The sequence below is a fragment of the Chiloscyllium punctatum genome, chromosome 3 (genome assembly GCF_047496795.1).
Source record: "Chiloscyllium punctatum isolate Juve2018m chromosome 3, sChiPun1.3, whole genome shotgun sequence".
NCBI lineage: Eukaryota > Metazoa > Chordata > Chondrichthyes > Orectolobiformes > Hemiscylliidae > Chiloscyllium > Chiloscyllium punctatum.
Window position 1 is genome coordinate 60,869,992 of NC_092741.1, and position 15,196 is coordinate 60,885,187.

At 41.5% G+C, this 15,196-nt stretch overlaps 1 protein-coding gene across 7 annotated transcripts in view; it reads right to left on the reverse strand.

Annotated features, from left to right (window-relative positions):
• sgk1 (serum/glucocorticoid regulated kinase 1) overlaps positions 1–15,196 on the reverse strand; it is a 96,772-nt gene that overhangs the window by 5,697 nt on the left and 75,879 nt on the right. The window contains exon 1 of one of the 7 annotated variants that reach the window (XM_072553973.1): positions 915–1,287. The exons of 5 other annotated variants lie outside the window; for them this stretch is intronic. In XM_072553973.1, the coding sequence (XP_072410074.1) occupies positions 915–948 (34 nt within the window). In that variant the 5' untranslated portion in view covers positions 949–1,287. Of the gene's footprint in view, positions 1–17; positions 141–914; positions 1,288–15,196 lie in introns of those variants that run through there. One more of the 7 variants, XM_072553988.1, reaches the window with a different exon arrangement.

A 15,196-nucleotide genomic window follows, 5' to 3' on the forward strand; every position in this document is an offset into this window, starting at 1 on the left:
GCTCTCTATCAGCTCACCCCTCAGTGCCCAAATAACGGCAGAACAGCTCCTGGGCACTTTTGTGAAATGTGCCGACTGTGTGCGTACACACACGCGATATGTTCAACGATATTAGCCGCAGCATCAAACTTAGCTGGGTTTTTTTCTTTGCATTTTCAGATATTACTGTAGTTCAATCTTCTCAATGTCGACAGAATGAAGCAGAACTGGACGGAAGGGGGGTGGGTGGGGTAAGGAGGTGTCGTCACATGGCTAGTAATGATAGAGGAATGTTCAGGGGGAGAAAAAATTGCCATTGTAAATACCAGCTGGTGCTAACTTTCTGTTCCTTAAAACAATTTGTAAAGTTACAATTGATGACTGATTCAGGTCCTCCCAGAATCTGTGAGGGACCCTTCACAAACTGGAATTACAGTTTGGGACTGAGCGGCTCATACAAAATCCCTGGTACCAAAACTTCATTCGTAAAACAGGCAGAATCACAGATTAGACCAGGACTGAGTGCTCACTTCAGAAACACAAAGAAGTTTTGCACGGACTCTAATTGTAGTGTAAAACACATCGGGACGAATCATGTTTATAGTTCAGATCAAATCCAAAAGAAAGGTCAATTCGGCAACTGAAATAGTTGCAAATCACACACTCCCGAGCAAGTATTTCCTCCCACAACGTTCAGTTTATTAGCCCTGCTGACTTTCGACGTGGCAAATCTGGAAGCTTCGTTATCCGTCACTCACTCTCAGCCTATTCCCCCCTTCCGTAGAACCGCTACAAGCAGCTCTTTAACACCAGGTCAAGGGCTGGGGAAGCTAGGACCGCATCCAACAATCTTTTCCAACTCCAGGCGTTCTCCCCTGCCCTTGGACACAAACACTAGGTACAGTTACTACAGCTGGGAAAGAAAAAAATCTAACCTGTGAGAGAGATCTTCTCAGTTAAAGTTTTCATGGTGGTCCTGGCTGCTTAAGGCTCCCCACACAATCCAATGGCAACTGACAGAAAGCTCGCTGGCAGAGGGTGGTTTAATATAGAGGCGAGGTGCCTACAATTAAATTTTAATTTACATAGATAACTTATCACGGTGCGTGGCTTATAAATTCCACAACGTGAGGGCTTGATTACATTACTAATGATTAAACATGACATGCGCTGGACCTTTGGCTGCTTTTGGAACATTTCATTTGGATAGCTTCAGAGTTGCCCGCAGGCCGTGTTTTCAGTCCGGTTCGGTTTTACATTGAAGTGGGAGGAGAAATGAGCTGATTCTGATTGAGGTGTGTTCGCGCCACTTGGGTGTCGGCAGCAGTCCATAGAGACAGAGGCTGCCGTGGCGCCAATATTCCCTCCACTTCCAGGACATCGGGCACCGAGGCAGTTGCGTGGAAGGGACTTGTTGAGACTGCTTCCTAGGGACCGGATACCTTTAGGGTGGAGGAGGCGCCCCCTGCTAATTCCTGGCATCCACCCTGGGGTTTCCTTCAAGGAAGATGGTGGGACAGAAACGGCGCTAAATTCAGAGCGACCTTTTTTGTGATTTGCAACGATCTTGTCTGTGGTGCCCCTTCATTTTGTTTTGAACGATTGCAGCATTTTCTATGATTAATTGTTCATTGCAACAACACTTGAATATTCACACAGGCTCCTCATTGTGCCACAGCAGTTAATCACAGGAAATACTTGAACCCTGCGTGGCAGTATAAAATGTACTAGTCAACCAGTTCCTCAGTAACGAAGTGGAAATATTTTCTTGACTACTCTGCAATAAGGAGGTCAAGTCTCCTATAAACAGCACATACCCCTAACGTGAATTAAAATCTTCACATATAATGAAACATACTTATAGAATAAAGAGATGACAACAAACAATTCAGAGATAACAATCTGACCTCCAGCAAACAAACAAAATTAATGTATGAATTATCTGGGTTCAAAGTTCAGGATTTGTTAATTCACATCAATCCATAGGGCAATTACCTTGTAATCACTCCTGGGTTTCTGCACGTTTATAGAATATCTTGATTAACACATTGCCCCAATAATATTTGATTCAAGTAGTTAAATATCAAAATGAACAGTAACACCTGACTGAGAGATTGTAATGCCCTAAAGTTTTTATTCAGTACTCATGTAGAATCAATCATTTGAGGATGACCATGTGGGAACTTGGGAATAGGCCATTTAACCTGTGGAAATTGTTCCACTATTAAACAAAGTCAGAGTTGCTAGCCAATTTGACCCAAATCCATATACCTACTTTCGTCTCATTTCCCTTAACTTATTTGGTTAACAAAAACCAATCAATGTCAGTTTTAAGGTTGACAATTGATTCAGCATCAGTTGCTGCCTGAAAGAGAAGCTTTCAAATTTCTACCATGGAGTCCTAGTCATAGAGTCATACAGCATCGATACAGACCTTTTGGTCCAACCAGTCCATGCCAAATGTAATTCCAAACTAAACTAGTCCCACCTGCCTGCCCCTGACCCATATCCCTCTAAACATTTACTATTCATGTACCGATCCAAATGTCTTTTAAATTTTGTAATTTTACCCACATCCACCACTGCCTCAGGAAGTTTATTCAACACATGAACCATCCTCTGTGTAAAAATTGCCCCTCATGTCTTTTTTAAATCTCTCTCCTTTCATCTTGGAAATGCATCCCCTAGTCTTCAAGTCCCCCATCCTAGGGAAAAGACAACTACCAAAAAGTGTGTCAAATTGTTTCCTGACTTCATGCCTGAAAGGTGTGATACCAAATTTTAGACAATGCCTTACAGTCCCTACATTTCCCAACTACTGTAAATTGTTACTATCTATCCTAATTATTCTGTGAATCTGTTGAAAGCTTCAATCAAATCATCCCTTGAATTTCTAAATTCCAATGAATCCAGTTCTTATTTCCCCAATCTCTCCATGTAATTCAACTCCTGGAGACCCAGTATCATTCCAGTAACTCTGTGCTCCTGTGCCTCCAAGACCAATTCATCATTCGCAGGCAGTGAAACTCAGAACTGCTCACATTATTCCAGGTATTCTCTAACTAGGGTGTTGCGGAGCCGAAATATGACTTCTATTGACCTTTACTTTAATCCCTTAAATACAAAGACCAGTGTTCCATGAATCTTTTTGATGAATTTTTGTTCCTGTTCATGAAATTTTAATAATCTAAGTAAGTGGTTCTTCAATTGTCTTTAAACTTCTACAGACTTTTTTAGCCTTTCACTCTATTTTACTGTATTCTGGAAGGTTGTCTAAATGTTCGATTTAGTTACACCACAGAAATCTCCTTAATAGAATGTGTTTTTGCATACAGGATATTTTTGACAGTGTTCAGTAGCTAAATACATGCACAGTTTCGTCTTCGTACAAAAAGTTGTTGCTTTTGGCTACTGAGGCTACTAAGTGAAAGCTCCCCTACTGGTTTTAGTAGGGAATTGCACCATCTGGTGTGGTAAAGAAAATAAAGGTAGCACTTGCAAAACATGAGATGAACAATCAGATAATCTGTTTTTAATGGTGTTGAGTGAGAGGAAAATGCTGTTTTCCACCAGGGAGAACTTGTTTTTGTTCTCCTTCAATAGTGCTAATGGGATCTTTTAGTTGAGTTGGCAGAACAGATTTTAGTTTCAGGTTTTTGATCTGAAAGGTGACAAACTCTGCAATGCCATGGGAGTGTCAAACTGGATCATGTAGTTTAGTTCTTAATGCATTTAAACCAATACCTCTAGGTCAGAAGCAAACTGTTGCTAACTGAGTTAAGCTAGGGCTTTATGATTTAATCCATTTAGGTTGAAATGGGTCTGTTTGTGCTGAATTAGCTAACCTCAGCTAGACCTGTAGAGTGGGCACTATGACTGGATGGAGCAATCCTAAACATGAGCAGGGAAAATAGCGCAGATATTTGTAGTTGGGAAAAATGTTCAAGTTCATTATAGAAGATGCAGTAGCAGAGCACTTGGAAAATAAGTTGCCACCCAGGTAAATAGTGCAGTGAAGAAGGCATATGGCGTACTGGCTTTTATTGGTAGAGGAATTGAGTTCCGGAGTCCTGAGGTCATGCTGCAGTTGTATAAGACTCTGGTGCGGCCGCATCTGGAATATTGTGTGCAGTTTTGGTCGCCATACTATAGGAAGGATGTGGAGGCACTGGAACGGGTGCAGAGGAAGTTTACCAGGATGTTGCCTGGTATGGTAGGAAAATCCTATGAGGAAAGGCTGAGGCACTTGGGGTTGTTTTCATTGGAGAAAAGAAGGTTTAGGGGTGATTTGATAGAGGTGTACAAGATGATTAGGGGGTTAGATAGGGTTGACAGTGAGAACCTTTTTCCACGTATGGAGTCAGCTATTACAAGGGGGCATAGCTTTAAATTAAGGGGGGGTAGATATAGGACTGATGTTAGGGGTAGGTTCTTCACTCAGCGAGTCGTAAGTTCATGGAATGCCCTGCCAGTAGCAGTAGTGGACTGTCCCTCTATATGGGTATTTAAGCGGGCATTGGATAGGTATATGGAGGATAGTGGGTTAGTGTAGGTTAGGTGGGCTTTGATCGGCGCAACATCGAGGGCTGAAGGGCCTGTACTGCGCTGTATTCTTCTATGTTCTATGTTCTAGAATCAGCATGGATTTATAAAAGGGAAGTGATACTTAATAAATCTGCTAGAGTTTTTTGAGGATATAACTAATATGGTAGATAAGGAGGAGCCAGTGGATGTAGTTTAATTGGGTTTTCAGAGGCATTTGATAAGGCCCCACATAAGAGATTAGCGTGTAAAATTAAAGTGCATGGGATTGAAGGACATGTACTGAAATGGTTGACAGACAGGAAGCAAAGATTAGGAATAAATGGGTCTTTTTCCAAGTGGCAGGCCATGATTGGTACTGCAAGGATTAGTGCTTGAACCCTGGCTATTTTCAATATATAATAATGATTTAGATGAGGAAATCAAGTGTCGTATCTCCAAAGTTGCAGAAGAAGCAAAGCTGGGTAGGGTGATGCTGCAAGAAGGATGCAGAGAAGCTTCTCTGTGATTTGGACAAGTAAGTGGGCAAATATGTGGCAGATGCAGCATAATGTGGATAAATGTGAGATTGGGCATGAGCCCTTCTTCAGGAAGGGCTCATGCCCGAAACGTCGATTCTCCTGCTCCTTGGATGCTGCCTGACCTGCTGCACTTTTCCAGCAACACATTTTCAGCTCTGATCTCCAGCATCTGCAGTCCTCACTTTCTCATAAATGTGAGATTATCTACTTTGGTAGCAAATACAGGTAGGTAGACTATTATCTGAATGGCGATAAACTGGGGAAAAAGGTGGTGCAACAGGACTAGGGTATCATCGTGCACCAGTCACTGAAAGCAAGCACACAGGTTCAGCAAGCAATGAGAAAGGCAAAAGATTTGTTGGCCTTCATAGCGAGAGGTTTCAAGTACAGAAGTAGGGATGTCTTGCTGTAACTGTGCAGGGCATTGGTAAGACCTCACCTCGAGTGTAGTGTGCAGTCCTGGTCTTCTTATCTGAGGAAGGATTTTCTGGCCATTGAGTGAGTGCGAAGTAGGTTTTACTAACTGATTTCTGGCATGGCAGGAGTGGTGTACGGGGAGGGACTCAATCACTATAATTTTGAAGACTGAGGGGCGATCTCTTAGAAACCCTGTAAAATTGTAGAATGACTAGACAGGTAGATGTAAGAATGATATTCTTGATGACTGAGGAGTCCAGAACCAATGGTCACGGTCTAAGGAAAAGGGATAGGCCTTTTAGAACAGAGATGAGGAGAAATGTCTTTACCCAGCGAGTGGTGAGCCTGTGGAATTCTCTGCCATAGAAAACTAGTGAGGCCAAAACATTGAAGACTTTCAAGACATTCTTAGGACATTAAAGGATCAAAAGATGTGGGGAGAGAGCAGCAACAGGAAACTGAATTAGATGATCTGATATGATCGTATTGAATGGCAAGCAAGCTTTAAGGGTCAAATAGCCTATTTCTGTTTCTATATCTTTATAGAAGATGTCTTTATATCTTTGTTCTTGATCAATATCCTGCAGCTTGGTGTTGGAACTAAAGACATGTAAATTTAAATTGGGCACAACACCAAGCCTATTTTTGACAACCCACAATGTTCATTTTCCATACTTACAAAAAGAAGAGTCATTTGATAAAGCTCTTGGTTGGGTTTTGCTTTACGAAGAATTTTACCCCAAGATGAATTATCAAGTTCATGAGAAAAAGCAAGAGGAGAAAATATACAGAGAAATTTGAAGAGAAGAAAGATAATCTCCAAAACCTAAAATGAAATTACAACTCTGTAACATCTCATGTAGCAATTAATCTTTTTACAAGGTATGCTGTAGAGTTTATGATTTATTTTATATTAACATTTGGTGCCATGGACACAGACTGTTATTCTGTTGCAAGTAGTGACAATGACTATCCTCTTAAGGTTCACTGTCTACTCTTCACTAAATTATGAAGCACCCAAAGAAAATATAGAGCAGACACTTTTATATAAAATGCTACTTTTTTCAACAAACTCTTGAATTTCTTTACATGATGGAGACATTTATCTGCCAGTAAGTCAAGATTAATTTCCAGAAAATAACTCAGCATTAACCTTCCTAATAACTTTTTTTGGATTTTTCATTATCATCAGTGGTTAGCACTGCTGCCTCACAATGCCAGGGACCTGGGTTCAATTCCTACCTCTAGCAACTGTCTGTTGTGGAGTTTGCACATTCTCCCTGTGTCTATGTGGGTTTCCTCCGGGTGCTCCGGTTTTCTCCCACAATCCAAAGATGCGCAGGTTAGGTGAATTTGCCATGCTAAATTGCCTGTAGTGTTAGGTGAAGGGGTAAATGTAGGGGAATGGGTCTGGGTGGGTTGGTGTGGACTTGTTGGGCCTGTTTCCACACTGTAAGTAATCTAATCATTAAGATTCCAACCACTGGGTTTTTGTTTCAAGTTTGTTTTGTCTTCATGTTGACTTTAGCTTTTCACCAATTGCACTGTGTAAAATCTTTTGCTTCAATTTCAATTTTCTCACATCAGATTCCAAGAATAGAAATTTCTTTGGATGACCATTGACAAGTCTCTGTGATAATTCTTCACCTGTTCCAATATGTTTCCATTAAAGTCCCTTCTGTTAAGGTTTGACAATAAATTCACATCCCAAAAACGGATCCCTTTTTTAAAAAGTCACACGATAGGTATTAAAAATTCATTAAAAACAAAACAAACTGCCTCCAACACATTTCTCAGTTTTCCCCATACCCGACACACCTACAACTTTCATTTTATCTGTAACAGTCCGATCTGGAGTAGAACTGATACTGTAATGAATTAAAATACCCTTCTCTGAGAATTATCAAATTATGTAGCATATACTGGCACCACAACAGCAAACTTAATCTTTAACTATTGAATGCTGTTGTCCGTCACCAGTGAGTGGAATCCAAACTCATCTGTATTTGCAATACAATGCTCACCTGCCTAGTTGCAGTTCTGCATTCAACAGTTTTCTGTGAAGTATCCTTCATTTAACACAGGATCTGCAGTATTTACGTCGCTTCTTACTCTACATGCCAGATGACCTTAGTAAGGATGCAGCAAAATGACTCTGGGGTGCTTGCTGTGTTTTATTAATAATTTAGAATAAATAGAATTACAAAAAATTGAACTAAGCCCAGGAGGAGCTGCAGACTTAACTCTCTGCACTACAACAACAATATGCATGTTTTGCACAGAAAAATCCTGGAGCACTGCAGGGTTATAATTTTTAAAAGTTGCAATTCAATATGTTGTACCATCAGAAAATATTTCTTGAATAGCCTTGAAGGGATATCAGTAGTGATCACCTTAAGGCTAGTGTTGGTATCCAACGTGGAAGTAGCTGTGGCCAGCAGCAGTCTGCTACTCGCAGCTCTACTTTCAGCTTAAACTCATTTTAAGTACTTGCTTAGTAGGTTGCATCCTGCAACAGTCCTTTTCGGGACCCCTATTAACCAGTTTTTCTGCATGCAACTGGTATGGCTCAACTCAAGGTGAACTAATACTTGTGATAGTATAGAGTGTATCACCTATTTTGGGCATGGGCACTAGGTACCAGTTTTCTTAAAGTTGATGGATGATCGATCTGGCTAATACACCAATGTGGAGGCTTAGAGTATGATCCAGGAAGGGACATTATCTGGGTGAATTTCTAAATTGAAAAGTTTGATTTCTTTTTAGAAGTAGAAATTCATCTTTCAGTTTACTTCTGTATCTTATGATCAGCGACCATAATTCCCGACAATTTTCGCTAACCTTTACTGGCAGGAAATTAAACACAAAAACTCAAAACTACAAACCAACCCCTTGCTGCATCAGCTTTCGACTCCAGTTGTAATTTGGAATTGCTACACTTGTATCCAGGAAGATGTGACTTGGCCACAAGTACTAATTATTTGGTTAATGCACTTACATTGTTTTATGTGGAATAAGGTCCCTTCTTTGGGATATCTTATTTAGCACGTAACCTGCATTGACCTTTCAGTGTAGTACGAGGAGAGTGCTGCATTGTTGAAGGCGATGACTTTTGAATGAGATTTAAATTGAGGCCCTGTCCTCCCCTCAGATGATATAAATCCCAGGGTCTGATCAAAAAAAAGCATCAAGGAGTTCTCCTTGGTGACCAGGACAACATTTATCCCTTAACAAATACTGAAAAAGAGCAATTAAAAGAGATTTTGGGTTATTTAACTTCATTGTTGTTTCTGAGAGCTTGCTGCGCAGAATTTAGGCTACCATGTTTCTCAAGTTACAGTTCAGTTAGGAAATTAGTTTCCTAAATTACAGAACCTCTTCAAAAAATGCTTCATTATCTGCAAAGAGCTTGGACATGTGCTGAGATTACAAAAAGTCTCTGTAAATGAAAATAATTATTTTCTCCAACTCAATAAAAAGAGGAAGACATTGGGACAATTTTGCAGGAGGGAGACTGGAAATTTGTTATATTGACTGGAAATTTGTCAATATTTTTAAGCTCAGATATACAACCAGGTTTATCCTTGGTTCCAAGGGAAATTCCATTGTTTTGGCTAAGTAAATGGCGAGGAAATATACAATGTGGAGAACGGTTAGAGGCAGGCAAACTGGGATTTTCTTCCAGTGGGGGATGTTACTTAGGGTGACACCCCAATCCATTTTGGTTCTGCTTTTATAATTTGCCCCAAACATTAAGGTCTGGGGATGAATATATCTCATACATGCCTCTGGAACTTTGAAAGCCAACGTTGGGCCGGAGCATTATTGGGTCCATTTAGCAATTCTCAGAAGCCTGAATACCTTGCTTGGGACTTGGGATTGCTGAAACCCCAACTTCTGTGAGCTCTGCTATTAGTCTACTATAGGTCCAAAGCACTAGAAAATTGGTCTTTGATCCTCTAATAAACTCCTTTATTTACTTGAAGGGATACCACAAGCATCTAGGGCCTCTTTTTCTTCAACACAATCTTGATGCCCAATTACTTTCAGGAGGTACAGGAGCTGCTAAACTATCCACCTCCTATGTAAGAGTAAACAGCCCTGTTACATGGTTACAGTGACAGGGATTTAAATCTAATATTCTGATGCCCCTATCCCTAGGATTTGGGATGATCAGCTGCAGTCAAAGCTACAGCTGGAAGTCCTGCCTAATGCTTCACTTCAACCCCTTAATAAAGGAGCTGCCAAATTTCCACCGCAAACTACTTAAGTGACCAACAAGTCTGAAATGCTAACGTTTCCAATCATTTCTCAACACGATCTATTTTCTTCAGCAACCTCAAATGAATTTGTGATATAGTGAGAACAATTTCATCTGGCACATTTCCATTTGACATGGGAGAGTGTTAATCAGATGTGAGAAAGTTCCTGACCTGTCCAGGACGTGTGGGAAAGTGACGTCGTGGCAAAGTATGAGAAACTGTCCAACAAAACCAGGAGGTGTGGGAAAGTGACTGTGTGACGTGTGTGTCGAGCACAAAGCATGCTGGCTGATTCAAATTTCACGTTCTCAATAAAACAACTAACCAAGCTCACCAGCTGGAAACAAAAAAACTATCATATCCGAATTTGCTCAACCAATTTGACCAAAGGCCCGTCATTAAGACCACTAATCAGATGTCTAAAAAGAAATTCAACTTCCATTGAGCTAGAACATTGTTTTCTCATCCAACAAACTACAGTTTGAAACAATATCAATATATTTAATATGTAAAATATTCAGCAAATAAATGTAGTCATTTAAAACTTTTACGAAATGAATCTCTAAATTACTTGGTTCTTTTTTTAATACATCCTGTGCCTTTTCACTAAGAAATGCCAGCCTTATCTGAATGGGTCAGGTTTATCAACAGCACTGACTTTGGAGCTGGGATTTAGTACCTAATATTCTTTGTGTCCCCAATCTCAGTGTCAGATTTGTTCAAATGTTTAGAGTTCTACCAGACACCCTATCAGGATTTCTGTGATCATTCTCTCCATTAACAGAATGGCTACTATCAGCCTGTAGAGTGGCTTATTCTCCTATTGGTTTAATAGCCTTCTCTACTGTCACTGTAGCTATATAATTCTTTGCCCTGAAAAGATGCTAATTATAAAAGAGCAATGATATACATGTAAAATGTTGACTTCTGGCCAGTCTGTTTCCATATTGCTCGATCTGACAAAATGCACTCTTTCCCAACACCAATGCTCATGCTCTTCAATAATCTCTGTTTCCAAACTCTAGTTCCCTTAGGTGACCCAATGCACCAGATCTTTATAAATTCCAGTCACCCCCAAACACTTGTAAACTGCAATTACCTGCATAAGACAGACTCTGACCTTGGTCATGCAAAATAACCCCAGCCATCTCCCTCGTCTGCCAAATCACAAATATAGACAAAATGTGCTAGAGAAACTCTAGGTCTGGCAGCACTGTGGAGGGAGAAACAGAGTTAATGTTTTGAGTCCAGTATAATGTTTCTTAGGAGCCAGAGGGGCTTGAAAAGTGATGGTTGTTATGCTGTTGTTAATGGGACAGATCTGGACAGTTCCTGAACTGTAGCAGCTACTGAATTTTCATACCTAACATCAACATTCCCAATCCTTCCCCTCAATAGTTAGTAATTTCACATTCCAAAGACACAGACTAGTGATTTTGGGCAAATGGGGTTCGAATCCCAGCACAGCAGCCAGTAGAATTTAAATTCAGGTTTATTAATCTGCAATATAAAGCTAGTCTCAGTACCAGCGACCGTGACAAGACTCATCGATTGCTGTAAACACCCATCTGGTTCACTAATTCCTTTCAGGAAAGGAAATCCACTGTCGTTGCTTTGTCTGACCTGCATGTAACTGTAGATCCACAGAGATGTGGTTGACCCTTAATTTCCCCTGAATGGCCCTAGCAAGGCACTCAGTTCAAGGGCAATCAGGAATGAGCACTAATTACAACTCAGAAAATAATAAAGGGGAAAAAATGTTCTCCCTGCCCAATATCTCATACCTGGTCTCTCCACCCATCCCAGTGCTGAAGGCTGCATTTTGTCATGTGCTTCCAAATGTCAGTTCCCCATTCTTCCTGAATCCACCTCTTCCATGAGTCTGTCAAATTCCCAAATCTGCACAGAGCTTGCACCAGAACCACCCTAAGTGTCATCCTATATCTTAGCTTCCTGACTTTCAAGTAGCAGCACCCACCCCCATCCCCTTGCCCATCACAACCTCAACTCTGTCCTCACTTTATTGCTCAGCCTAACCTCCCTGGTGCCAAAATCCCATTCCCCACATAATATTCCAAAGAGCTGCCAATGTTTTTAATCAACTTGCTCAGACATGCTACTATAACAGATCTGCAAGGGCAGGCAAGATGCAAATGTTTTGGCCTGCAGATAAAGACACCATCACTGAACCAAATATCCCCTTTTCATACAGGTAAATGTTGACCTCTGTCTGGTGCCAATTGCTGAGGTTTCAAAAGAAAGGCAAGAGATAGTTAAGCAGCTGCAATTAGGGATGATAAGATATGTGGAAGGGAGAGCACCCACAGCATATGGCAGATCTAGACAAAGCATGAAGTAAAGAATGCATAATAAATAGGGCGATAGGTACATACACAAAGAGTGACAATGCCAGCAGAAAGACGCAAGAATGGAAAATAAACAAACCAATTAAAGTGCCTTGATGTTTAAAAACCACAGCAAAAAGGAAAACAATGTCTTTCTCCTTGGCAGCAAACAAAAGTATACGTTATCCAATTTTCCTGTTACAATGATCTTGCATTTTATTTCACGGACTCTAATTTAAAAAATCATTCCCTTGATGGGGGTTATTGTTTGCAAGGCTACATCCTAGTAGTGGGCCTTCTTGCATACAGTGCAGTTGCAGATTGGTCATGTTATTGGACTGGTAATGCAAGTGTCCAAATTATGATAATGGAAATGGATCAAATGGGTCAATTAAAATAAACTAGGAGAAAGTGAGGACTGCAGATGCTGGAGATCAGAGCTGAAAATGTGTTGATGGTAAAGCGCAGCAGGTCAGGCAGCATCCAAGGAGCAGGAGAATCGACGTTTCGGGCATGAGCCCTTCTTCATGAGCCATTCCTGAAGAAGGGCTCATGCCCGAAACGTCGATTCTCCTGCTCTTTGGATGCTGCCTGACCTGCTGCACTTTACCAGCAACACATTTTCAGCTCAATTAAAATAAACCCTGGAATAAAAGTGTGGCAATAGGTGGCCATGAAATTACAGGACTACCTTCACAACTGTTGTGTTTCACTGATGTCCATTTAGCAACGGAAATCAGACATGCATATCATATGACTTGTGAATCATCGGAGAAAGGCTGTGGGAAAGGATTGTGCCTCCAACTGGTGGCACAATATTCTGTGCAAGTGAATACTTGTGAGAACATTGTGCCCTGGGTAAGGCCAGCAGCTCTCCTTTGTTAAAGGGCACAAGTGACCAAGGCGATTCGTTACAACGCTCCTGTTTTACAGCACATTTCTATTGATACCAGAATTTCCTTGTAAACTGATTGCAAACTATATTGGTGGATTCTGAACACATGCCATCAGGTTCATCAGTCCCAGCAACTGGCAGATTTGCTACAGAAGCTGTGTTTTCTTCTTGAAGGTCCATTGGCAGGGGGAGCAGCTCAATTCAAAGCCAGTGGGTGTTTCCAATAAATATTAATGTGGGTGGTGTCTGGGCAGGGGTTCAGGATTAGGGGCAGCTGGTGGGTCCTGAACACAGTGGGAATCTAAGTTAAAGCTTTTCCATTTGAGATGAGTGTCCAAGGTTTCTATGCTGAAAAACGTACAATGGAAATCACAGAAATAGCCCCACAGTAACTTCATGTTAGTTTAGTCATTCCTGAACATTTTTTGTCACCTTCATAACATGTGAACTTTTATGCTAGCTGTTACACATTATTTATTTTCCCCTGCAGCACTGTTTCTCGCACCAATGGATTTCCCAGGGCTTGGAAGAAGAGGAGTATGGATTAATGCCAGACATGTCAGGCTGCACAACAGATACCCTCTCCCTGCTGGCACCCACATGCCTGCATCTGCCAAGAGAGCTGAGCACACCTCACTTTACCAGCCACTGAGTGCAGGCAGAGGCTTGTTTGCTCAAATCCCTGGCTCACCAGTATAATGACATCACTAAGACATGTGATATCAAGCTAGCCACAACATTAGAGACTTGCTGACAAACACCAAAACACTGTTTTACAGACACTGTTTTGAAACAGGGATGCCAGGGTATTGATGGACTTGCACAGCCTGATTAGCCACACCTACCAGAGTGCCAGCAGCCAGCGGGTATTGCACATCTATTTGACAGGAGCTGCAGATCCATGCCATCTGCTGTAAAGTCCCCTGTAGCTACCATCTAGCATAAGAGTTGGTGCATCCAACAGAAGGAGTTATCTGCAGCTCCATGCTTGCCTCCACTTTCTTCCACACAAGCTGCCTGCTAACCTTTAAAATTGGCTCCAATGTAGAGCTGTAGGAACTATTCAAAGCTATCGTATGAAGCATCACCTAAACATCAGCAGCTAACAAGACAGGATGCCAAGTATTAAACAACATCATAGCTTGCTTGCAGATTTGTCCTGTGCATTAGATTTCTCCTTATTTTTGCCTTTTTATCATCACCTTCCCCTTCAACCTCAGCAATGATTGATAATATAATTCTTTCCAGGTTCTTCCAAGTCTTTAAATGCATTCATTATCCTATTGTGACATCCCTTAAAATGTCAGTTGTATATAAACTTCCTTCTCCGCCATTTTAGTGGTTCCCACACCTCAGACGCTGCACCTGACCAGAGATGTAGGTAGTGCAATGACTTAAACAAAGGTGGCTCAAATTAAACTGAAATGGGAAGAATGAAAGTTTTCTGTGTAAACTGGTGTGGCTAAATGGGATGGCACAGTGGGCGGCACGGTGGCACAGTGGTTAGCACTGCTGCCTCACAGCGCCAGAGACCCGGGTTCAATTCCCGCCTCAGGCGACTGACTGTGTGGAGTTTGCACATTCTCCCCGTGTCTGCGTGGGTTTCCTCCGGGTGCTCCGGTTTCCTCCCACAGTCCAAAGATGTGCAGGTCAGGTGAATTGGCCATGCTAAATTGCCCGTAGTGTTAGGTAAGGGGTAGATGTAGGGGTATGGGTGGGTTGCGCTTCGGCGGGGCGGTGTGGACTTGTTGGGCCGAAGGGCCTGTTTCCACACTGTAAGTAATCTAATCTAATCTAATCAAAGTTCCTGTTGTGCACCGTGACACAACATGTCTAATTAGACATAATTTGGAAGTCTCACTTAGAGAGGTCACAGGATCACAATGAAGGAATGACAACATAATCTAGGTCAGGAAAACTTAAAGGGGACATTTGCAGATGGTGGTGTTTTCTGGCATCTAGGGCCCTTGTCCTTTCAAGTGGTTGAAGTCCCAGCTTTGCTGGTGAAGATGCTGTTGGAGAAGCAAGAACCTGCAGTATATTTTGTAAATGATTCACATTACAGGCACAGTACATCAGTGATGGAGGAAGTGATGTTAAAAGTGGTAGATGGGGTGTTGATCAATGGACTAATGGGGTCAAGTAACAGCAGCAAGATCACAGAGCTGATAGGGACAAGGATGGTGGAGAAAGTAAAAACATACATGTCAGCAGACACTGGAACCACAGAGGGAG